Source organism: Culex pipiens, chromosome 2, assembly GCF_016801865.2.
Source record: "Culex pipiens pallens isolate TS chromosome 2, TS_CPP_V2, whole genome shotgun sequence".
Taxonomy (NCBI): Eukaryota; Metazoa; Arthropoda; class Insecta; order Diptera; family Culicidae; genus Culex; species Culex pipiens.
In genome coordinates, this window is record NC_068938.1 from 150,689,864 (window position 1) to 150,716,527 (window position 26,664).

General features: G+C 40.1%; 1 protein-coding gene across 2 annotated transcripts in view; it reads right to left on the reverse strand.

Moving 5' to 3' along the window:
* Positions 1-1,218: 1,218 nt before the first annotated feature.
* LOC120427538 (matrix metalloproteinase-2) overlaps positions 1,219-26,664 on the reverse strand; it is a 574,651-nt gene continuing 549,205 nt past the window's right edge. For both annotated transcript variants that reach the window (XM_052707878.1, XM_052707879.1), the window contains 3 exons: positions 5,568-6,589; positions 5,349-5,508; positions 1,219-4,208 (listed from right to left, as the gene is read on the reverse strand). In XM_052707878.1, coding sequence (XP_052563838.1) covers positions 3,842-4,208; positions 5,349-5,508; positions 5,568-6,589 — 1,549 coding nt within the window. In that variant the 3' untranslated portion in view covers positions 1,219-3,841. The remainder of the gene's footprint in view (positions 4,209-5,348; positions 5,509-5,567; positions 6,590-26,664) is intronic.

Sequence of the window (26,664 nt, forward strand, 5' to 3'; positions counted from 1 at the left end):
CTGACGACCTATGGAATGTGAGTCCAACTGCCTACCAGCAACACCACCGAGACAAAATCAGGTACAGACGCCAACACCTGGAGTGAGCTAACGACCTAACCTCTAGGTTAGACCGGGGCCAATATTTACTTTTCCGTCCGACGGAAGACGTGATCAGACAAATCTCGTCTCGAAAAATGCGTACCGGTGGGATCGAACCCAGGCTGACTGGGTGAGAGGCAACCATGCTTACCTCTACACCACGGGTCCCAGTCCTAGCACATAATTTTTACGCAGGCCTAATACGATCAAAGCTTGCCTTGCTTCTAAGAGAGCTCCGGTGAGACCAGACATGCATCCGCTCTAACTCCTCTTGTAGAAGAACTTGTTTGGCATTTCACGTAGAAGATACTTAGCATGTTGTGCCTGTGATTAGAATATGCTAATTACGCTTGTCTTTTAGGCTCTCGAAGACCCTGAGAGATTATTTTGAAACCCAACCGAGATATAGGTTAAGAACTCTTAATTGCACTCAAAGAGCTTTTAAGAAGTTCTTCTTGAGAGCTTAAGAGAACATTTACATGAACATATAGCTAAAAGCGGGTTTTCCAATGAACCAATGTTTTCTACACATTATTCAAGCCAAAATCAAGAGATTTTTACCTAGCAACAAGCATAACATTGCTTTAAACGAAAATGCTATCTATAACAAGCTGAGTGCCGTTAAAAAGAGCTCATAGTGCCGATGCATGTCTGGGTGAGACTGGCTTCAGTTTTTTTTAATTTGCTCAGAATTAAATGTCTGATCGCCACGGAAGAGCCATGTAGAGCAGCGATTCTCAACCTTCCCCTAGGATGGTACCCCCTGCCATGTCAATCAAGTAGGCCCGGTACCCCCGTTGAGAATCGCTGATGTATATGTATAGTTCCTGACAAAAAGACTGCATTTTTTTTTAAATCGGAAAATTTCTATTTAAGACGAAATTAGGTACTTTATAAATGTGAGGAAGGTGAATGGAGCACTTCCATTCGAGTAGTTTTTGCTTTTTCTACAATGTATTTCTTATGGAGCAAACTGTCAAAAACTGCTCGACTGCGGGTGCTCCATTGGTAACTTTTTTTTAAATATTTATTGGGTAATATGGAACCAATTTGCAACCAAAGATTACTTTATCTACATAATTATTAGTCTAAGGTTGCAAATAATAAATTATCTGTGATCTTTTTGCAGTAAAACACTTATCTATTACAATTGAATTTATTTATAACTATCAAATATCGCTACAACCAATTGTATAAAAGAAGTTCTTCAGTTTACTTGAATCAATTTAGCATAACTTATCACTTAAAATTTCAAACTAAATCATTCTAATCGAGGCCGCGAGTGCAAGCAAGTTTCTAACAACTTACCATAAAATTAAAGAAACTCAATTTGCAAACAGTGTTTTCTTCGTTGTGGTTGAATATTGATATTTTTTAATTTAATAATTTATTCACTTCAGTCTAAAACCACAATCTCTTCCTCAGTGTTTACAAGTCAAATTTCCCTAACATTACATCCGTATTCATCGCGCACACGTATCACAGTGGGGGCCCGGCTGAACTTATTGGAATATGAAATTAAAATTTTGCTTTACTACTTAGGCTTACAGTTTCGTTAAAGTACGTGGTTTGATTTTTACATGCTTGCTTTTTGAGACTTTTTTTTAACCATTGTGTGAAGCGTTTCTGGCGCTTAGATTATTTTGCTTTTTTTACAGTATTTATTAAATAAAAATAATTCTACGCAAATCTTTTTAAGGAAGCAAAGGGTTAATTCACCGATTGCATTTTTTTTTACTTTATTTAAGGCAACAAAATGTTTTCTTCGTGGGTTCATGAATATTTTATTTTATTTATTATGCTTGTTCGATTTCGATTTAAATTTTCTTTATTTATATTTATTTTATTATTTGGGATGTTTCTTCTTTTCTATTGCTGCAATAAATTCTGAATTGTGTTTTTTGATCACTTAAGAGGCAGTATTTGTAGATTCTGCTCGGTTTGTTCTAGAGGTCGTATCGAGTTGCTCCGATTTGGATGAATCTTTCAGCGTTTGTTTTTCTATGCATGAGATGAACTCATGCCAAATATGAGCCCTCTACGACAAAGGGAAGTGGGGTAAAACGGGCATTGAAGTTTGAGGTCCAAAACACATGAAAATTCTTAAAATTGCTCGCATTTCCGTAAAACTTCATCAATTCCAACTCTCTTAGATGCATTCGAAAGGTCTTTTGAAGCCCTTCAAAATGTGCTATAGACATCCAGGATTGGTTTGACTTTTTCTCATAGCTTTTGCAAATTACTGTTAAAAATGGATTTTTTTAAAACCTCAATAACTTTTGGCAACAGCCTCCAACACCCATACTCCCATAGGTCAAAAGTTAGGGAATTTCATGGACTATAAGCCTACGGTATTAACTTTTTGGCCAATCGCAGTTTTTCTCATAGTTTTTCGATTTTTCTAGAACAAACATTTTACAACGTTAGTTTTTGCTCTGTAGGCCTCCATAGCGGCACTTTTTGGTCTCAATTGAAATATTCGGAATCCTCAGAAAATTTTACATTAGATTGAGGTGTTGGAATTTTGAATTTGATTGGAAAAAATGCCATTTAGAATTAATTAAAATATTATTTAGAATTTTGTCGGATTAGGGGTAAACAAGTTTTCGCCTACTTGATACAGCATTTGACGTATTGATCACAGGGTAAATAAGATCTATTTCTTTTTTCAAAAATGTTTTATTTAATTATTTTTTAAATCAAAATTACAACTCCAATACTTCTAACTTACGTGAAATTGACCGAGGATTCCGAATATGACAAAATTGAGACCAAAAAGTGCCGCTATGGGAGCCTACAGGGCAAAAACTAACGTTGTAAAATGTTTGTTCTAGAAAAATCGAAAAACTATGAGAAAAACTGCGATTGGCCAAAAAGTTAATACCGTAGGCTTATAGTCCATGAAATTCCCTAACTTTTGACCTATGGGAGTATGGGTGTTGGAGGCTGTTGCCAAAAGTTATTGAGGTTTTAAAAAAATCCATTTTTAACAGTAATTTGCAAAAGCTATGAGAAAAAGTCAAACCAATCCTGGATGTCTATAGCACATTTTGAAGGGCTTCAAAAGACCTTTCGAATGCATCTAAGAGAGTTGGAATTGATGAAGTTTTACGGAAATGCGAGCAATTTTAAGAATTTTCATGTGTTTTGGACCTCAAACTTCAATGCCCGTTTTACCCCACTTCCCTTTGTCGTAGAGGGCTCATATTTGGCATGAGTTCATCTCATGCATAGACAAACAAACGCTGAAAGTTTCATCCAAATCGGAGCACCTCGATACGACCTGTTTCACATCGGTGAAAAACTCGCTCTTAAGAGTCAAAAAATGTAGTGTTAATGCTAGTGGTTGTCAAGATTTCCCTTCGAATTGGTGTGGGCAGCTTCGAATGATAAACACATTTTGGAATATTTTATTGCATATTGGATGAATTATTTTAATATTTTTTTTTAGTTTATTTATTCAAAAAAGTGTAAAGGGACCGAAGTGGAATGCGCTTTTGCTAATACTCCTTCTTGTGGCAGTGATCAGTTGAAGAAAGTAGAGAGCTTTGAGGAATCTCCGGGATAATCTTGACGTTCGAAAACGGTGAGAGCACTCTCTAAGATTGATGTTTAATTTGATTTTATTTAGATAAAAAGGCTGGTGATGTCATGAAATTGCATAATCGGTGTAAAATTGCAAACTTTGTGGTCCCTGTATTAATTAAGTTTACAATCTATGGTGGAGTTCGTAGCACTCCTTACGTCCCTTTCAACTATCCTAATAAACCCTTAATCTAGCTACCACTAGCAAGGCAGTTAGCGCAAAGAAGCCCAACTTAGTTCGGGGACCCAACCCAGCCACCCCGCTGGTGATGACGTCCTCCTGGTCCTCGGTCGTGACGTCCACCATCGGTTCGCGCACCTTGTGCTGCTGGCACTTCATCCAGTGCGGGGCGGACGGGTGCGGGTCGGCCTGGTCGACGCTCATCCGCAGATCGTTGAACCGCCAGTAGCCCTTGCCCTTGAAGAAGTACGTCTTGCCGTCCCGGTACTGGAAGGCGGAGTCGATGTTGTAGCCGACGCCCTTCCACATCGACATGTCCCGCGGGTAGTCCAGCTCGACGTGGTTCGCGTCCTCGTCGAATCTGTTTCAGGGGGAAAGAGGGAAAAATAGAAGGTTATTTTAGCTGTGTTTTTGATCTTTGAACTATTTAGTTAAGAGTTACAGCTTTTGAAGGGTAAAACATGATTGATTAACAATTTTATCAGTAATTTCATTTTCAGATCATAGTCGACGCCACGAATAAGCTTCTACAAGATTTCGGGAGCAACACGAGAAAAGGAAATCATTATGAATTATTTTTTTCAAAATATGTAGGTAATCCAACTCACACAGCAGTTGCCCAGACCCCTTTTCAATTTGCGTGAAACTTTGTCCTAGGGGAAAAATTGTGTCCTTGATCACGAAGCCGAGCTCCATTTTTCGATGTAGCGTGATGACCCTTTCATTTTTGAACATTTGAAAAATACGTGTTTTTCAATAATTTGCAGCCTGATATGGTGATTCCTAATTCCGAAAAAATGTATTTTTCATCGAAAAAACACAAAAATAGTTTCAAAAATTACACAATTTTTTGTTACTCAACTGTAAAAACGTTACTTATCCACCTTGGTGGTTGATGCCTTCCTTACATTAATATACTTGCGATAGGGTTGATCATCATCATGAAAATATCTGAGATCCGGCCTAAAAAAAGTGTTTAAATAACACTTAAATGCACATAACTCTTGATAGGGTTATCAAAACTTCAATCCTGTAAACTCAACGGAAAGGTCTTTTGATTTCAAATCTAACGATGGGTTGCTCGATGGACAATGTTTTCATGAAAATATCTGGGATCCGGCGTAAACAAATGAATGTATGAATGACACTTAAGTGTTCATAACTTGTGATAGGGTTATCAGGTCTTTGATGTTTTGGGTTCGATGGAAAGGTATTTTAAATACCTTTCTAAAATGTATAACATGACGGGTTTTCTTACAAATCCTTTTTATGATCTTACGGACTTTGGTTTTTTAGCATAACTTTTGAAGTATTTCATCATATTCAATAGGGTCTATGGGATCCCAGGACGGATCGAATGCGATCGTGTTTTTTTTTTGTATTTTGACTCATAAACAAGGGACAAGATTACGAGCCACAAGGCTTGTAGGACCCAGAAAGGCACATCGCATTCGACCTAATTTTTTGTAGATGATTTTTTCAATTCTAAATTTCTACTAACCTCCAGTACAGCCGCCCACTGTACAGGTACGTCCGGTTGTTGTAGCTCCACACGAGGGCCGCATCAATCCGCTCGATGCTCTCTGGCAGTCCCAGCGCCGTCAACGGTTTCGGGTAGCCCGGCTCTGGATGTCGCGAGTTGAAGACGTAGTATTGCTTGCCTGAAATAACGAAGTGATCAGAGCTTGTTTGAATGACCCCATTCCCAAGGATAACTCACCGACGAAGAATACAATCTTGTGGTGTTTGTTCTCGTACACCGAGTCGATCCGCTCAAAGTCCCGCGGCAGCCCGTAGAACATATCGCTGATGAGGGCCGGCGGTCGGTGGTGCAGGTCGTTCTCGAATATTCGCCAAAGGTAGCGATCCTTGAAGATGAACAGCTCGTTCCGGATCAGCGTGATGGCGTCGTAGCTGGTGTCGCACGGGTTGGGCCGGGTTGGGAGGGGAGGTCGCGTTGCCGGGTGGTTGTGGTGGTGATGGTGGTGGACCTTGGTCGGAGTGGGAATGTGTTGTGGGTGGTCCGTTCCGACGGGGCGTGGTTTGTCCGGGTAGTAGACACGGCGGCGGGGGATCTCCGTGGTGGTGGTTGAGGTCGGGGTGGTTTTGTACGGGTTGTACGGATTGTTCGGGTGGAGTCCCTGCCAGGGGTGGCCGGTTTGGTTCTTGGACGGGTAGTAGCGGTGAGTTGGAGGTCGTCGTGGGGGAGGAGGGGTTGTAGTTGTAGTGGTCGTCGTTGTTGGTGTGGTATGGCGTTCCGGATTGTGGCCGTAGGTCTTCTTCTTCGGTCCGTAGATGCCCTGAATGCCGTGACGGTCGTCTTCCGGGATGGAATCTTTCCCGCGGTAAGACACGTGGTGCCACGGGAACATAATGGCCTCCTTAACCGATGAATGACCCAAACCCAGCGAATGTCCAAACTCATGAACCGCCACGTCAAACAACCTTGTCCCATCCGTCCCAAGTGGTTCGTTCAACAGCCAGGTCTCCTCCTCGTCAAAGTGGGCATCACCGCCGATTCCACTGCCCGGGTAGAAAGCATGGGCCAAGATCTTCCCCGGCCCGTCGAACCTATATCCATCCCCGTGGAACTGCCGTGCAAACAACACCTGAATGTCGGCCTGGCTGCTGTACACCTCGCGGAACGAAATGTTCGCATTTTGGGCCCAAAGATCCAACGCTTCGTGCAGAACCCGGCGTACCTGCCCCGCGTCCAGGTCGGTCATCGATTGGTTCACCAAGCTGGAACGAGAGAGAGCCAGAGGGAAGGAAACAAGGTTAGAATCAAATTGCTCGGGTGTTTAACTTTTGATGAACCCCAATAAAGTTGCGAAATGGATCAATTTAGAGCAGGACCCAGGAGCAGTTGGAAATCAAACATCGCCGAGCACGCGATGAATGAATAAATTTATGAACATCAGAGAGAGAGAGAGAGAGTTGCAGCATCAGCGCGCGCGTTTTCGGTGATTGCACTCCGAAGGCACACGTACAGACACACATACGCGAGTGCAGTGACGTGGAGAATATTTTCCTCTCGCTGTGTTGTGTGTGTGTTTTGGGATTTGGTCAATTTGGGAAGCGCCATGTGAACACAACGTGCAATGCAGCAGCATCCAACAGCAAACACCAGCGACCAATGATCTACTATCACAGCGTATAACTACAGTGCGGGCAGGTTTGTAGTCCAGGACATTGGACATTGCATAAATAGCTTGTAAAGCAATCACGGGGCAATAACTTGAAATAAAGTTGAGAATGGCCTAAAAATGTTGTTTTATAAGATTTTGTTTACTGGGCTGAAATACAAGTTGACTTACACTTGACTTTGGACATAAATTCCATCCCAATCCGAAAACGTAAAATCAAAAGAAATAGTTTTTTTAATGGATATAGATTTCTTATGTCCAAATAAATCTGTATTACAGCAGGACAAAAATTCAGTTTGGATAATCGATTCCCTTTTTAGCCTTTCTTTGATGATGGGTGACTCCAGAAAATGTGTAATCCTAGATGTTGGGCAATATGGCGGTGGCAGAATATTTTTTTATTTAGTAGTGGAGCAAGCAAATTAACGAAGAAATTTACCCATATATAAGCAACGTACTTTTGAAAGATTGATATCTAAATTATTGGGTTATCGATTTTTATCGAACATTACACTGAGCAAAACTTACACAGCTCAACGAAGTGTTCTACACATGATCTGGCCCTGCTGTACAGAGCACTCAAATATCAATCGCAAAACACTTGAAATTTCGGTGATTGGCCACGAAATAATGTCAATAGCCAAACACTTGAATTTTAAATGGCGTTGAAAAAAAAGTACGTACAAGCGATTTACAGGTTCTCACTTGCTAGTCGTGCACGCTACCACTGCGCCGGCCGGCCAGTTGAAGACGGGAGTGTTTTTTGTGCTATTGGTTCTTGCCTCGCTTCTAGCCTTCGATGAAAGTCGCGCAAAAATCAATCAGTGAAACACATTAAATTCATGTGGATAATCACGTTGACTTTGAATAGTGCCTGTTTTGGGTAGATCTTAAGATCATTTTCAAGTGTTTTACTCATCACTTTGAATAGTTCAAGAAGGTGGGACAAATTCATGAGCAAAACAATTGAAAAGCTTGAGCCACCCGAATGAAAATAACATGTTAAAAAATACCAAAAAGTCAACCGCCCAAACACTTGCATTTGATAGTGGTTTGGATTGATGTTGAAACACAAACCAATTAGATCTACGATGTGACTTTATTCAATCATTCAAGTGTTTGGGCACTTGAATAAAAAGTGTGGCATATTTTCAGTGTATAGAAAATAGCACAGACAATTATACACTCAAATCTGTGCTTAAATCGTAAATCGATTCTAGATTAAATTTGTTTTGATTAAATAAAAAGTAGTATATAAAGCAACTTTTTCAAAACTTTTTTTTTAATTGCGATTTCCCGTGATGAAAACATACAAATCTATAATGGTTATACGTATGTACATATTTTTGTGTGTGTAATTGTCAGCTCTACACTAGCGTGCCCAGGGTGGGGCAACATGGGGCAGTTGCCCCACCATCCTCGGAAATTTGTTCTAAAATTGGGCAGGGGGTGTCCATAAACGACGAAATTTTCAAAACTCTAATATTTTTGCCCCACCTTCCTTGAGGACCTGGGCACGCTAGTGCAGCTCTATCACTTTGTACAACATTAATACACTCTAAAATAAAACTACTTTTATTGTTTTGCAGATTCGAAAAATACATTAAATTTATCTTCTAATGACATGTCCTTCAATTGATTACAGTTCAATTATGGAAAATATTTGAGGTTTTAAAACCAATTTTGTATTTTTTTTTTGATAAAATACGTTTTTGCAATTCCGTCTTGAAACTACTTAAGATTAATAGACAAATCCAGCGAAAGCTCAACGCTGCTTTTTGATGGTGAGAGATTTGACAGCTTCCATACTAAATGTCTCGGGTTTCATACTTTTTGTTAATTTTCTTTTAAAATAAAATACTTAACATATGAAAACTATATATTTTTGGTGCCCAAAATTCCTGCTGAATCGAATGGTGTACTTATCTCAATTGCAAATTTTTCGAACAGTTTTTATTTTAAAAATATTCTAGAAACATTTTGTGCACCTAATCAATCAATACTTTTATCATAAAAAATCATTTTATTGCTTAAAAATTGAGTTTTCCTGAGCTCCCATGTTCAAATACATGGAAGCTGTCATTTCTAACACCATTGGCCACCTAGCGGCCATTTCAAACTGGATACGTCTATAGACTATGACAAACAAACAAACAAGCACTTTTTGACAGTTGACAGTTTGCCTGCATTGGTTTGTAGAAACATCAACATGCATTAGGGTGGTCTAAATCCGGGGTTCTTCGGGGCTTCCCCATGAAATCTCGCATGAAATCAATGATTGGCTCATCACTAATTCCACTAAATTCCAAATTTGAGCACATTCTGACCACGGGAACTTCTCCCTCTAATCGCTTGGGGTTTTATGGAAAAAAAGTCATCAAAATGTCTGGAGAAAAGCAACTGTTTTACTTTTTTACCTGTGCAGGGTGTCATAGTTATCCAATTCCACCACTCAAATGTAGAACCTTCATTAAATTTAGACCAACATTCCTTAAGACACAATGTATTTTTAGGATTTTCCCGCGCAGTTATAAGCGTTCAAAAATGAAAATTTTTGTGCGTCCAAAAATTCAGGGGGGTAGCCCCGAAGAAGCCCGGATTTGGAACACCCTATCCTGCATACATTTTGTTTTGTTTGTGAGTTCGGCAAACTGTCAAACACGATAAGTGCGAGTTTGTTTGTTTGTCATAGTCTAATACCTCCTCTACTTTCCTGTCATTCTCGAACAACAAAACGGCCTACTTTTCTGTACAAAAAAATAACTGATTTAAAAAGTCATACTTTTCGATACATGGGCTATAAAATCTACTTTTCAGTTCTGAAATGGGTTCCGAAAATTGAACTTTTCAGCACTTTTGCCGAAAAGTAATACTTTTCAATGTTGTGTTGATTTTAATGGTGAATTGACTTAACACATGGACATTTGACTTGAAATACCATTCAAAGGGTATGCTTCGAGGGGTCCTCGAACGTTTTGAAAAATGGGAGCTGATTTTAAGATCATTGTTTTTTTCAAACAAGATGAAATCCATACTACGACCCTGCCATGTATAAAGCATCTGGGTCGCTTCTATAAATCGTCATCAGGCCAGAAATATTATTCTTCCTCACGTTTTAGTTTGTCCACTATCATTTTTGTGTTGTGTCGGTGTGTGTTGATTTGATATGGTCCAGTCCTGGTGGTGGACAGCAATAGTGTTGAAATTGTGTGCCCGGTTTGTGTTGTTTGCCATGGCAAAATCGATGTTGGCGGGCTTAATTGGCTCTGGAATTGCATCAGTGCCATTTTTTGTTCACTAACAGTTATGTTAAAAGGGGTTGTTCTGCTGGTTTATTGCAGTGTCGCGACGAAATCGGTTGATTTAAATTTAAATTGGTGTTATTTTCATAGGTTTTGTTGTTTGATAGGTATTTTACTGGGTCAATTTTTTCAAACATTGTATTGGAATCTTAATTGAAATCGCAATCCAGAACACAAAATCGAAATTGAATCGTCAAAACGTTCCTTGTGGTCTGCAAAACTGACCAAATTAGACCAAACTCGCAATTCACTGGATGATTCAACCACAAGAGTCCACATTCCATGCTGATGCTGATGGTCGTGGTTACACTCCACATGTGGTGGTCAATTTATTTGTGGAATAAACTGTGCTTCTGCTGTTGCTGGAATTGAGCCCTTTTGCATCGTCATTTCCCAGTGCGGTCGTTGATCTGCCGACGGCAAGAAGGACGGTTGGTTAATTATTTAAAACAAACGCAGCAGTTACCCTGTGCTGGCTGATATCATGCTCCATCCCAAAGATTACAGCTAATTTTTCATCATGATGATTTCCATACAGTTTAGGACATCGTCTTGCAGATTTTCCCCGAGCCCCTTAATTTCCCCACAGACATCACAGTTTTATGCTGATATGCTGATGGTGCATCACAAAAGCTAGCAGAGGAAAAGCAATAAAATTTTCCTCATTTTCCCACACACTCAAACATACTCACATTCGTATCGAGAGATGGAAAATGCTTCCCGGTTCACTTGAATTTATTTGAATTCTTGTGTCCCATTTGCATCTGGGGTAGGACAGGGCAGGGCAGTCGTGAAAGTTTGGTCCGGTCGTAAACGGAGCGGCGATGATATTTGCGAAGGAGCATATTTTACGGGCGAGCCATTAAAATTATTACAATAAATTGCTTCCAAATGTGTTTTGTCATCTTCGGGCGGGGGGAATTATCGACCGCATCTCTCGGGGTCGTAAACAGCCTGGACAGAACATTGGCATAATTGTTTTTGATGTTGGGGGTGGTAGTGATGCGCGGGAGATAACAGATTTGTGAACATTGGACAGATTGTTCAGTTTTTTTTTCTTTGTTGATCCATGAATTAATAAAAACCAAACAAAAATAGAACAGCAAAAACCAGTCTGAGTATGTCGCTAAATTATATCATAATTGTATTTTCGATAAACTTTGGCATCGTTTCCAGTAACTTTAAACTAGCTTGAAGTGTTTTGACACAATTAGCAGTCAATTGGAACCATTTTCTCATAGAATCCAAACCACTTTAGGTCTAGTGATTTGTGTTCATGACAAACTATGTAAACCATTGCGTTGTTGCCATAAGGTATACTTTGTAAAATTTTACGAAATTTTCATCTACATAATTTTCAGTAGACCTATCTTCACTCAATCCTTATTCTAAAAATATTTTTTCGGTGAATTTTGAGTTTGAGAATGAAAAACGTTCAAACAGTGATCAGTCACTCAGAATTGGTCTCTTAATGTCATAGTTTCGAATTCCGAGGTAGAAGGTTTCTTAATAGGGGGATGGCGTCGCTATTTTTAGACCACGTTTTCCACTTTTTCGCATCGAAACCGACTACTTTATCGACTTCATTTTGCTGGGCGAGATAGGACGTCGTCTATTTTTAGACGATGACTCAGCACTTTTCCACTCTTGCACCTCAAAAAACCAGGTGGCAGCACGATGTAACGCCACGTCCCTATGCAAAACCAGTTTGAGTCTCAGTCCCTAAACACTGCGTGAAAATTTACTTTTATTTTTACTAGGTGGCAGTGCGTGGCCGAATGGTTACGCTGTCCACTTTGTAAGCGGATGATTCTGAGTTCGATTCCCATCTGCTGCAACCTTCCATCGGATGAGGAAGTAAAATGTCGGTCCCGGCCTTGGTTGTTAGGCCGTTAAGTCATTCCAGGTGTAGGAGTTGTCTCCATGCCATAAGTACAAACAACACACCAAACCAAGCCTACTCCGGTGGAATCGCTGGCTGACTCGCAATCCAAAGGTCGTCAGTTCAAACATTGGGGTGGAAGGTTTCTGGAGTAAAAAGAGGTTTGGGTGTTCTCCCCATTCAAGCCTTCGGACTCCTAGGTTCGAGCAGAAACTTGCAATAGAGACCACAAAAGACCCGGGGGTCGTTAATGTGGATGGTTTGATTTTTTTGATTTTGATTTTACTATTATCACAGTTTTCTACACAGCAAAATAATCATGGTAAATATTACCATCTGTCAGAAAAAATTGTAACTTTACGTCTGATTTTTTTTTAATTTCACTGCTTTTCTGATGTAATGCAACTTTTTCAGTCTAAATTGAGGTAAAATTACAACATTAAATAGGTAATAAATCAGCAATTCCCCACGAAAACAGCATGGAATGAAACAGAAGTGCTCGGATCGGGCTCAAAATTTTTCTGAGGTTTCCTTGGCCGAAATAATTAGACCCGTATTTTTTTGTTTGGCCATTAAGGTGACCTACGCCGTGTTAGGGTGGTCTGAAAAATGGCCATTTTCGTCGATTTTCGCAAAAACAACTTTTTTGAAAAATCATAACTCCTCGCAATTTCAACCGATTTCTATTGCGTATAAATGAAAGGTGACAAGTTGACCTTTCAAAGAAAAATAGTGAGAAGTTTCAAAAATTTAGCCTAACATTTGAAAAGGGCGTATGAAACTTGAAAATGCCGTTTTGACGGAGTCTGGACCAAAGAGCCTATGTCTGGAAATATTTTTATCGGATTCCCCGGACATTTTTACATAACATACTAAAAAATGGGAGGAGTTCATTAACAGAATTCCGAGATATGATTTTTTGAAAATAAAATCCGTGTTTTTCGACGCGCCGCACGCAAAAACCGGAAAATTACGTAATCGGCAAAAACAATTTTTTTCACTAAAACTACGATAACTTGAAAATTTTAGCGATGACCTATATTATTAGGGTACCAAAATTTTTGTAATTAAAAGACGCAACTTTTGGTACCCAGACATGTACTAGGATGTTTCATTCAAGCAAAAAAGTTCTCAGAATGAGGCAAACCGGGGTTCCCCTGATAATTTTACATGGAAATCCAAAATATGACCAAAAATCGATTTTTCGACACTTTGGGTCAATTCTGAGGACAGATTCAGATTCAGAGGCCAAAATTACATGGAAAACATATATTTGGGACCATCCACAAACCACGTGGACACTTTTTCGGGAATCTCAACCCCCCTCGTGGACAATTGTCCATACAAAAAAAAATTTTTTTTGTGGAGCGTGGACAACCGCCATACCCCCCCCCCCCCTAAGTGTCCACGTGGTTTATGGATGGTCCCTTTGGACAATTTTCGAAATTCGTTAGGGTGATCCCAAAAGGTTTTCCATTGAAAATTAGACTTTTTCAAATGGTGATTTCTCGAGTTTAAAGAAAAACACCCTTGAGATTTTTTCAGCGTTTGTAGTGCTGAATCTCCTCTTTCAAATGCAACCGGGTGCTTAAAATTTGGCTAGCGCCTTTTCGAGATATTTAAGTTTCAAATTTGCATTTTTTTTACCTTAAATTCACTGTAACTTTTAACCCTCAAGTCCAAATTGACTTGGCAAGAAATAAAAATGTTTGTTTTTTAGAGCTCTAAAAGTGCTCCGAATACCACTTTTCTCTAAAACTTAACCCTGAATTGCCACGTTCAAAAAACTGATTTTTGAAGGTTTGCTCAGATGCTTTCTATAAATTTGGTCGTAGAAGGCGTAGATTACGAGATAAAATTTTGGTGTCTTCGACAAAGTTGCTTGGATTGGCAACAACTTTCTACAAGACAAAAAAATTTCCAAAAATATTTCTGAAAAGTTAGATTTTCAAAATCACCCTAATAGTGAACCACCCTAATTTCCAACCAAACCAAAAGTTGCCCCTTTCCATATGCAACAACTCTTCTGAAGACACCAAAGCTCCGAAACTTCATCATTTTACGGAAAATCCATTTTCCACCTAATTTTGCGATCTGAACCAATGTGCACTAGGGTGCCCAGAATATGGGACTTTTCCTCAAAACCTCGCTTCAGAATCTGAATATTGATTTTTGGGCTATTTTAGGACTCTGGGTCAAATATGAGCAAAATCGGTCAACATTTAGCCATTGATACTCGAATGTGAAGTTTGTATGGAAAAAATTGAAAAAATGTATGGAAAACCCATTTTTCTTACAGTTTGGTGCGCTACTTCCATCCAAATATTCCCGAACGTGAGATTCTTATCGAGAATTTAATGCTCTACAACTTATTAGAACACGCCAAAGCCGTAAAACTCGATCCTGAAAAGTTATTAGCGATATAATGTAATGTAATGTAATGTAATTTTTTTTATGGAAAACATTTTTTTCACCAATTTTAGGCTCGGGTATCAATGGGTTAATCTCAACCAATTTCGCTCAAAATTTTCACAGATGCTTAAAATAACCCAAAAAACCAATTTTTGCTTGTGGAGCAGGGGGTCATTTTTTCTGGGCACCCTACTGTGCACTGTTATCACTCTTCACAAGAAAATAGTTTCAACCTTGTCGTGCTATCTTGACACACCCTAAAAATTGATGCAAGGGCGACATCTGGCCAAAGGGATTTCAGGTCAGAACGCGTTTGACACACGTACAAGACCGGCTACCGTCATATGTGCATCCGTTCTAACTCCTCTTTTAGAAGAACTTGTTTGGCATTTCGCGTAGATGATTCCCAGCATGTTGTGCCAGTACACTAATTAAGCTTATCTTTAAAGCTCCCGAAGACCCTGGGAGGCTTTATTGTAAACCAAGTGAGAAATAGGGTTAGAACCATTGAGTGCACTCAAAGAGCTTTTAGAAGTTCTTGTTGAGAGCTTATGAGAACAGTCACATGAAAATATACCTGAAGTCCAATGAACCAATGTTTTCTACTCATTATTCAAGCTAAAAACAAGACGTTTTTAACTGGCAACAAGCATAACATTACTTTAAACGTAAATGCCAACTAGAACAAGCTGAGTGCCGTTATGAAGAGCTCTTAGTGCCGATGCACAGAATGGTCAGCCAAACAAAACGTGTGTCTTATTGTTTACATGGCGTGCTTTCATTTTTGTTTATTCAAGGTCAAACATTTTAGATGCATTTTTCTCGGAACGTCAAAAGGCGACGTGTGACAAGTTAGCACGACAGCGTCGCTTTGACTCCAAATTTCTAAACCATCACCATTTCAGACTGCAAATGATTGAAAAACATGTTTTTTCGAATGTTCAAAAATGGAAGGGCGACCTTCCGTCACGAGATATTGAAAAATTAAGCTCGGATTCGTGATCAGGGACAAAATAAACCAAGGACAAAGTTTAACGCAAATCGAAGAGGGGTCGGCAACTTTTTCCGGTTGCATGTATGTTGGCGGAGAATTACCCATAATAGTTTGTTGCATGAAAACAAAATGTTATTTTGGAAAGTTTTCGAGAAAAAGAATTTAAAATGGTATATATATTTGATTTTGGAGTACTAAGAGATTACTTAAGATATTCTTCCATTCAAATCGTATAATATTTAACTGAAAATGCTTTTCGAAATTCAAACTAGAATTCCCTGGGCCTGCAGGTATAAAATCAATTCAATGATTTTTCAGTGCCATGTGTTTTTGTATCAGAATGATTGATTCAAGAAATACGTATAGTTTTCATCATAAGAATCAAATTCGTTCGAGTTCGAAAAGCACTTAACTTCACCGATTCCGACTACGACTCTGACTCCACCACCCTGATTTTCTTCAAACATTCCAAATGCTACCTTGTAAGTGAAATGTTTTAAGTTTGCACACTTGTGTTTTTGCGGTTTAGTTACATGGATTGGACCGATGTTCTAGGAATTTGATAAAGCCTAGTACAACAGATAGGTGGCCTCTTTGCCTTTTGCCAACAGGGTAAAATTACATCGCAAGTGTCCTCACTTCTACTGCTCCCATGAGGTCGTTTTTTCATGGTTCGTTTTCCTTGGAATTCTGTTAATTGGCACTTGAACTGCAGCTCTTTGCATAGAGTCGCGTGGTGTTCGTTTGATCGTTCGGAGTGTAAATCGGCGCGCGAGAACCCGCGAGAAAGTGATAGAAAGTTCTCGAAATCATTGAAAAAAGGGGTCGCGGTGTGGTCAGAGACGTTGGACGGAGTGTGGATCGACGCGTAAGAACCCGCGAGACGTAGTGGAAGTTTCGTGAATTCATTGAAATAGAGATTCGCATCGTCGTTTGTGAGATTAATTTCTGCTTACGAGCCGGTTGTTTGCGCTCTTGTCGGGAAAAAATCGTGAAGTTTTTTTTTTATTGAGCAGCACTATTTGAAATTTTCGTGATATTATAGTATGAACGGCACGTCGCCGAACAAAACGTAAATTATAATTACATTTCGTTCTGAAAGCCCTTCCCATAGCATCGCTGCTCGGATGGCACGCCGGCGGTAAGAAGTTAAAGAAATACGCGATTAAGGAATTGATAAGTCTTTCTCATAGCGTCGCAGCTCGGAATGCAACTATAATGTTTCACTTTCTGGTCATATCATCTTCCAATCCAGGATCCATTACTGATCTATTTTAAGTTGTACGTCATCGAATAATACGGCAATTCAAATTTCATTTCGGTTTTTAAATTGTACGTCACCGAATAATACGTCAATTCAAATTTCAATTCGGTTTGAAAGCCCTTCCCAAAGCATCGTTGCTCGGATGGCACGCCGGCGGTAAGAAGTAAAAATACGCGATTGATAAGTCCTTCTCATAGCGTCGTAGCTCGGAAGGCAACGATTGTTTCACTTTCTGGTCATATCATCTACCAAGATGAATCCTGACCTTCCCTTTCCTTCCCCTACTAACACAATTCCCCCACTTCCCGTGATGCTTGAAGGAGATGCTGTGGATTCAACGGTCTCATGCGGTGTCAACAGGTATAGAGCGACAAACTCTATGTCTGATGAGTCTGCAACTTCAACTATCGGACTAACATTCCTACCTTTGTTGAACTGCATCTCCTTGGGGGGGCGCCGGTATTGACTTAAAGCAGAGATCTTCAGGGGTTTTACAGTGAGGATGATTAGCTCCCACTATTCATCTGTTGGTTCATTGTGTAACTTCAGCTGATCCGTCAATAACGGAGTAGCAGCTCATTGGCAGTCAACCATGCTCATGCTCATGCTGCTCACTTGAACTGCAGCTCTTTGCATACACACCAGTTTCATTACACATTTTAGGGGAAATAGGACAACCTTGAGGGTGACAGTTTCTATAAAATTTCTTGTCAACTTGATTTTTTTAGTATTTTTAATTTATTTTAATTTAAGTTTTGAAATCATCTATTAAAACTACAATCCAAGCAATTTGAAGAATTGAGAAATCGCAAAAAAACCAAACTACAGCCAACCTTCCCCTCAGTTAAAGTGACTCTGTAAATTGACTCGAGGTTGCATCTGAAAAAAAACCTGCAAAATTTTAAGTTTCTCCCCTTATTTGGAAAGTAAACGTTGGATGTGAGTGCTAAATTATCGAGAAAACGGCACACCCACCCCCTGCCGGCAAGGTCGTAAAGGGAGTAGCAACGGTGGAGCGTCTTGCTTTTAATTGAAAATTAACAAAATTATGACTCTCGTTTGTCAGTGTTTTTCAGTGCCGATGCGTTTCACTGGTGACAGGTTCAAGCTGGGCTTCCTTGCGCCGGAAAGAGCTGGGAAATGTGAAATTGGCTATGACGTGATGAGGGTTCCTTGTGGGAGGATGACGACGATGACACTGTAGGGTAATTCGGTTTGTAGAGATGTTGGGGAGGGTCGTAACTTGGACCAGGTTTCAGTTTGATAAGGTTTTTGGAGAATGGAGAATGAACTTGGTGTGTTAGTTTATTACTTATTACAGTCAAACCTCTTTTTACGCGACCTCCTTTTGCGCGAAATTTTTTTTACGCGGTTTTTTTTACGCGAAGAATTCAAAATAACGCGAACTCAATTTACGCGAAAAATTCAAAATAACGCGGTCCGATTTTAAACTGTCGGAAGTCTTAACCATTATGGTCATATATTCCTGTTCAACGGTGACCACAATCAGGGTTTTTTACCATCAGTAGGTAATCCAGGAACTCCCGGAAGTCATGGCCTGGATATCTACCTGATCAACGGGAGTCTATATGGCTATATTAACCATCGGTATAGCTTCAGGTAGCTTCAGCGGACCACGATGGTCACTCTGCGGCATGTTGGATTGTTTTGGGTCATCCAGAAACTCCCGGAAGTCATGGCCTGGATATCTACCTGATCAACGGGGGTCTGTATGGTTATATCAACCATCGGTGTAGCTTCAGATAGCTTCAGTGAACCACGATGGACACTCTGCGACATGCTGGATTGTTTTAGATCATCCAGGAACTCCCGGTCATCCAGGAACTCCCGGAAGTCATGGCCTGGATATCTACCTTATCAACGGGGGTCTGTATGGATATATTGACCAACGGTATAGCTTTAGGTAGCTTCAGTGGACCACGATGGTCACTCTGCGGCATGTTGGATTGTTTTGGGTCATCCAGGAACTCCCGGAAGTCATGACCTGGATATCTAATTGATCAAAGGAGGTCTACATGGCTATATTATCCATCGGTATTCCTGCAGGTAGCTTCAGTGGCCCACGATGGACAATTTGTGACATGTTAGATTATGTTGAGACATCCAGGAACTCGTCCTCAAATGCGAATGCTAATTCTAATGGGACATTTATGCGTTGATCAGGAAAATATCCAGGCCAGGACTTCCGGGAGTTCCTGAATGGCCCAAAACAATCCAACATGCCACAGAATGCCCATCGTGGTCCACTGAAGCCATCTGAAGCTATACCGATGGTTAATTCACCCATATACCATCTGAAGCTATACCGATGGTTAATTCACCCATATACCCATATACCCCCCGTTGATCCGGTAGATATCCTGGTCATGACTTCCGGGAGTTCCTGGATGACCCAAAACAATCCAACATGCCATAGAATGTCCATCGTGGTCCACTGAAGCTACCTGAAGCTATACCGATGGATAATATAGTCATATAGACCCCCGTTGATCAGGCAGATATCCTGGCCATGACTTCCGGAAGTTCCTGGATGACCCAAAACAATCCAACATGCCACAGGATGTCCATCGTGGTCCACTGAATCTATCTGAAGCTATACCGATGGTTAATTCACCCATATAGACCCCCGTTGATCCGGTAGATATCCAGGCCATAACTTCCGGGAGTTCTTGGATGACCTAGTACATTCTAACAGATCACAAGGTAACCATCGTAGGTCACGGAAGCTACCTGCAATTATTACGATGGTGGATACACTGGTACAGACCCTTGTTGAACAGATAGATAATCAGTTCATTACTTCCGGAAGTTCTTGGATAACCCAGAACATCCCAACCTGCTGTAGAATATACAGCGCAGGTCACTGAAGCTATTTTGAATAACCTGGAAGTACATTATTATTATTAAAAATATATAATACTTTATAAAACTAAAAAAATCTGAAAACTCTTTTTACGCGGGCAATTCAAAATAGCGCGAACTCTTTTCACGCGAAAAATTCAAAATAGCGCGAACTTTTTTTACGCGATTTTTTTTTACGCGAGAACCAAAATTCGCGTATAAAGAGGTTTGACTGTAGTTTTTTTTTAATCCGGGATATTTGATTTAAATAAACGTGACTATTTTTGAAGATTTTCAATTACAAACAGTATTCAAATTAGTTTATTTTCTAACTATTTTATCATTGACATGATAAAATTGATGACTTGATAATATTGATTGACATTTTACGACCAAATTACGCAGTTGCGCCTCACGTTGATAGTCGCCATAATCGCTAAAAGTGTCCATCGGTCATAATTTGCGATAAAACTGATTAATGATCGATTAAGGCAAATGCTTTTATGCTCAAACACACCCATCCACGCAAACACACTCAGCCACTATCATTTATGTCATGTGAAACATCCCGCTTTCTCGCTTCCACGAAATTTCCCACTTTTCCGCAGCACTAGCAAAGTGAAATTACTCAACGTAGAAAACACGCGCTCGGCGCAATAAAAGCGCGAAATTTTAAGCTCTCTCTCTCTCTGTCTATCTATCTCGTCCCGTCATGGCATTAAAGGGATGATCGTTTTTCCTTCCTCTGACGCGCGCGGACTCTGCCACGTGGAAAACACTGACGCCACCCACCAGCCACCAATTTCCCCATTTCTGCTGGGCTGCGTTCATCAGAATGCATGATGTGCACACAAGGATGTGCAATGTTGGACGTGCGATGCAACGTGTTTGCTGGCAACACTGGTTTTGTGTTTTTGTTGCCATTAATCCGATTTCAGTGTGAAACTTTTGTGCCATTTGGTCAAAAAAGTAAAAATGTGTAAAAAAGACTTGGAAACTATCCGTTTTATTAACTGGTTAGTATTTAAGGTGTTTAAAAAGTTTTCTGAATGAATTAAAAGCATATTTTGTTAAGTGTTTGAATGCACACAGCCTTATTCACCCAACCGGCGGTCGCATGATTTTGATGCATGGCAGCATGAAAGTATATCAGAATCTGCATGAAAACTGTCCTCATGCATTTTTTGCGATATAGGGGTATGACATTTTTGCCCGTTACCGACAATTATTGACATTACCGACGGCAGATTGATTGTATTGCAGAAAAAAAAAACCTTAACAGAGCGAGGATTGAACCATCAACTTCTAGGTTGCTGATCCGACACGCTACCACCGCGCCATGGACGCTTGATGAATGGTGAGGGACAGAGCGCGAACATAATGTTCTCTCTAGATTGTTGCTCGGGGACGCGCCAGCATTCTATGTGTTGGTGAGAACTGCAGATCGCTGACGTGTTTACACGCGGGCAAAAATGATCTATGGGCTTGCTGCAAAAAATGTAATAAAATATAACATTTTCTGCAGCAAATTCACTGTTGTAGATTTTGAGATATATTTTTCGTTTGGGTGTAATGATGAAACCATGAATAGACGAGAAAGTATACCTCCCCCTGGTCCGTGGAAATGTGCGGAAATGCGCCGGCAGTGAAAAACGTCACTCATCAACGTGTCAGACAAACACAGATGAGTGCTGGTTTAAACGGTGCGGTAGAAATACCTATCAACTTTAAAAGAGAGCAACTTTTGTTAGTGTTCAATCTTCTAAAAAATCCGATTTTATTTTTAATTTCTATGTTTTTCGATTCGGCTAAAAACTTTTGGTTGGGATTTCCCGTGAGAAATGTCGATACTTCACATAATTGTTTCGTCTAAACAATGTCTACGATGTCCAAACAAAAATGAAAATATGTATCTTGGGAAGGAATTCGTCCGTGCAATTTGTTTAATTTTTTTAGATGTATGATTTTTTTTTATGTTTTGAATGTTAAAAAAATTTAACAAATAGTTACTGAAGCAGAGCAGTGCAATAAATTTGAAATAGAGAAAAATGGTGTTTGTTTTGTTTTACAACAAGCCTTGATTTTGAAACTGACAAAATCTCGGCAACTTTTTTCTGATTGTCACAGTTCAAATATTAAATCAAGCCTAACTTTTTAAATTGCTAACCAACCATTTTTTGACAAGTGACAAGTTTGTGAGAAATACCGCTTTACACATTTCAGAAAAGTTGTTTGGCATACAATTTCACATAAAAAATCAAATCAAATTATTCGCGCCTTAGCGTTCTCGATTGCGAGATTCCTACTCGAAACTAGGTGTCCGAAGGCTTGATTGTTGAGGCAATTGCAAACCTCTTTTTACACCTAAACTACCACCCACCACGGGATTCAAACTGACGACCATTGGATTGTTAGTCTAACTGCCTACCAGCGACTCCACCGAGGCAGGAACCAGGGAGACAACTCCTACACCTGGATTGAGCTTACGACCTAACCCTGTAGGTTAGACCGGGGCCAACATTTACTTCCCCGTCCTACGGAAGGCGTGGTCAGACAAATCTCGTCTCGAAAAATGCTACCGGGACCGTCTGGGTTCGAACCCAAGACGACTGGGTGAGAGGCAACCACGCTTACCCCTACACCACGGTCCCGAAAATTTCACCCACTCTTTTGGCGAAAAACTATGTTGACTTTATAGCTGGAGTTTAATAATGTTCTACAAAGTTGTAGAGCAGACAATTACAAAAAATTTGATATTTATATATATAAGGAGTTTGCCGAAGCCTCGATTATCCGAAGTTTCGATTATACTAAGTTCCGAAGTTTTGTATGGAACTTCGGATAATCGAATCACGAACAATTCTGTTTTTTTAATTTACTTATTTTTAACATTAAAATCGATTTCTACGACCATATTTTAGTCAAATTTGAATAGTTGATTGCCTTATAAATAACAAAATGCATTTTTCCAATAGTTGATCTCCGTCATTTTGGCCGCCATCTTGGATTTAACAATTCTTGATTACTTTAGCGTAGTTTTCTGCCGTTCTACGCATAACTGTCCCATGTTCAAAAAAGTGCAACTGAGAAAAACGTGATTGAATTTTTTCGACCGATTTCTGGGTTTCTATGCATAATTGTCCCGTGGGTTCCTATAAGGCTTTCTAGTCAGAAATTTACCAATACATTCAAAGTATGTTTACATTACAGCTGGACAATTGTTTGCATCAGGTTTCCTATCTCATTCTAGCAAAAGTTTTTTGTCAGGCCACTTCTAGCTGGTTTTTTTGACTGACCGCCCGATATGACAGCCAACATACTTCGCAGGGCTGTGACAGCTCGAGCTCGATCATTGTTTGCATCAGGACACTGTGACGAGAAGTTCGTCATTTTTGGGTTAAATTATATTTTTTTCACTGGGCCTAGAAAGCCTTATTCGCCCTATGTGTCCCTAATCGCCCCAGTTAGTAGTTTATTACCCTCATTTGTGATTCTCTTGCTATACAACAGGTAAACAAGACATAATGCTAAGTAAAACTAATGATTCCGTGTAAGAAAATACTTGGTGGGACAACTATGCGTAGAAGTTTAACGATGGGACAAACAGACTTGGTGTTGTTTTTAATGAGTTTCCGAACAAAGTACCAGATTTTATGTGTTTTTCTTAAAGTGCACATCAAACTAAACTTAAAAATGTCATAAAGTCAAAATCGTTCAAAACTGACATGGGACAATTATGCGTAGAACGGCAGTTTAGGGGTCATAATTAAGCTCAAAAATCCAAAATAAGACAACACAATTTTTTTTCATGATTCGATTATTTGAAGTGAATTTTTCCCAAGGCCTTCGGATAATCGAGTCTGGACGGTAAAGCTAACCGTTTTCAGATTGTTTTCTAGAATTAAGACTTCTGCTGTTGAAGAAGTGGAGATGACGAGCTTTGGAGCAGTATCAATAATAGTCATAATTCATCGGTTTTTCCTTGCCACTCATTTTTTTTTCGCGATACTCCACAGTAATCAATCATTTTAAAGTTTTGTCGTCCTTCTTTCGCCATACTTTTCCTCTTCATAATTCGTATATTTTGTGGCATCAAAACGGTGCTACTTAATTTTCCTCTATTTTGATTGAATTTGTTGCGCTTCCTTACTAAAAAAATGGAAAAAACTTTTCAACTGTCATATTTTGAACCTTTTTTGTCTCTCCATAGACACGCAGGTTCTCTTCCTTTCTTTCCTTATTTGAATATTTAAAATAGTTGCATGTTTTCTGACACCAACTCATCCAATTTTGTTACCTGCCTCACAAACACACGTGTGTGTGTGTGTGTGTGCGCGTGTGCACCAAGAACATTTCAATAAATTGGAAAGTTTCTCTTTCGCCCCTTTCACTCGCACGCACACCCAAACATTTCAACATTGTGTATGAAATCCCATCGCAAAAAAAGCAAACAAACCTGGGAGGCGGCGGCGGGAAGTGAATTCATATTCGTGTCACGAGTTTGCACACTTTATATTTCACCACGTTAACACAGACACGTGCAGCATCCAACCCTTCACCCTTCGGCCACCCACACATCCAGGTTATGATATGATGACCCTTCGCTTGTTTGGGTTTTTACCTTCGTCAAAGCACGTTATTACAGGTATCTGGTGTTGGTGGCAGGAGAGAGAGAGAGAAAAAAAAACAGGACGACCAGGTCAACAGAAAGGTGAGGGAGAGAGAGACAGGGTTTCAAATCAAACTGTCCTGCCGGTATGGGCACTTTTTTTCTTCTTCTGCCACTTGATTTGAATGGTTTACTGTTTTGGGTCAAGAATCTGAATCTGTATTTTCAGAGAAATTTAAATTTGTTGAACTTTTCATTTCCCATTTTCTGATAGATTCACAAATCAAATTAAATATATCCAAATTTGTCGTCGATATCATCAATCATCAAATTAAACTTGAGTTGTTATTTTCTCAAAACATTCAAATATTGATAAATCAAAGGTTTTAAAAGAGTTTATTAACCTTATTAACTTAAACAAAAAATACATTCGAAATGTTTTAAAATTAACATAGTTATTAATACAAGCATAATATGAAGTTTAGATAAGTACTTCAAAAGTTATGCTATAAAAACGATTTTAGCTTAAACTTGGCTTGGCGGCGGTGGGTGGCGGAAACGAAATAAGCAGATGAATGCAATGTATGCATTAGTTTTGATTAAATCACAGGTTTTGCGAAAAGTTTAGCAGGGTACCAACTGACACCCCCAGTGAGATTGAGCATCTCTTTTAAGGGGGTGTTGGAAGTTTTGTTGACACTACTTGCTTATCATCGGTGGCAATGTGATATCTCACTAAGCATTTATTTTGTTGCATGGTTGCTTTCTGGGCAAGGTGGATCGGATTTGAGGAGTAACCGGGGAGTGGGATTTGGCATTAGATGAGGAAACTGGAGAGACGACTTCTAATGAGGACTTTCACTTCGCCTTTGAATTTCTGAAAATTTCGTTCAGATTTCAGGTTGGCAGGAAGTGCATTATGCGCTTTTTTTGCTTGGTATGCAAATGTTGTTTTTCCAGCTTCAGTTCTGGGCCGTTTGAGGACTAGATTTCCTTTGCTTCTTAATGTGTATTTGTGGTTGACTTTCTCGAGCGATTGATTGTGGTGGGCTTTTGGCTTGAACAGCATGTTGTGCACTTGGAGAAGACTCTGCAGGTGACTTAGTGCCAGGACAGGAAGAATTGATGGAGGAGCATCATTGAAGAGTTCAAGTGTTGCATGGAGCCTGGGTTTCCGGAAAACAGCCTTCAAGCAACGATTTTGTGTAGATTGCAGCGGTTTTAGAGCGGTCTTGGCAGCATTTCCCCAAATCGACACCAGATATTGCAGCTTCGACTGGACGAACGCGTGGTACATGTCAACCAATTGCTTTGTTGGGACGTACTTTGACACCTTCCATAGAAGACCACACGTAGAGCTGAGGCTTCTCTGCAGGCATTTGATGTGAGGGGTCCATTTCAGATGTCTATCGAAGATGAGGCCGAGATATTTGAATGTTTCAGCTTCCTCGATCCTTGTGCTGTTCACGATCAGCTCTCTGTAGGGGTCTAACGTCCGGTGAGGGGTATGGAACAGCATAAAGTTGGTTTTTGACAAGTTTAAGGACAACACGTTCTCAGCGAAGTATCCAAGCAGTTTGTTCAAATCTTCCGTCATTTTTTCAACGATGGAGTCAGCTTCAATACCGACATATGATAGAGAGGTGTCGTCGGCAAACAAGCGAGGCTTCCCATGGAGTTTCAGCTTGTATAAATCGTTGATGTAAACCAGAAAGAGAAGCGGCCCCAGATTACTCCCTTGGGGTACCCCGACTGACATCCCTCGGACATCGCTGCATGCTCCATTCGTTACGACGTACTGTTTCCGGTCAGTCAGGTAGTCCTTGATCAGGTCGTTTGATTTCCCCCGAACACCATGGCAGTCCAACTTATTGAGCAGCACGTCATGGTCGATGGTATCGAACGCTTTACGGAGGTCCAGGAAACAGACACCCACGATTTTGCGTTCATCGAAGGCCTCGTAGATCTCGTCCACGAGCTCGATAGCTGCTGTTAAGGTGCTGGATCCTGTCCGGAACCCGTACTGATGCGTGTATAACAACTTCTTTTTGAGAAGGTAATCCGTTATACGTCCCACGAGGAGTTGTTCCAGGATCTTGCTGAGCACCGAGAGTACCGATATCGGCCTGTAGTTGTTGACGTCGGTTTTGCTTCCGGCCTTGTGAATCGGGATAACTCGAGCTGTCTTCAGGCTAGGTGGAAATATGCCAGTCTTGATACAGTCATTGAACACGTCTCGTAGTAGTTGTGAAAACGCTTGGTGATGCGTTTTAATCAGCATTGCTGATAAACCGTCAGGTCCGCAGCTCTTGTTGGTGTCGAGCTCGTTGATTTTGATTACGACCT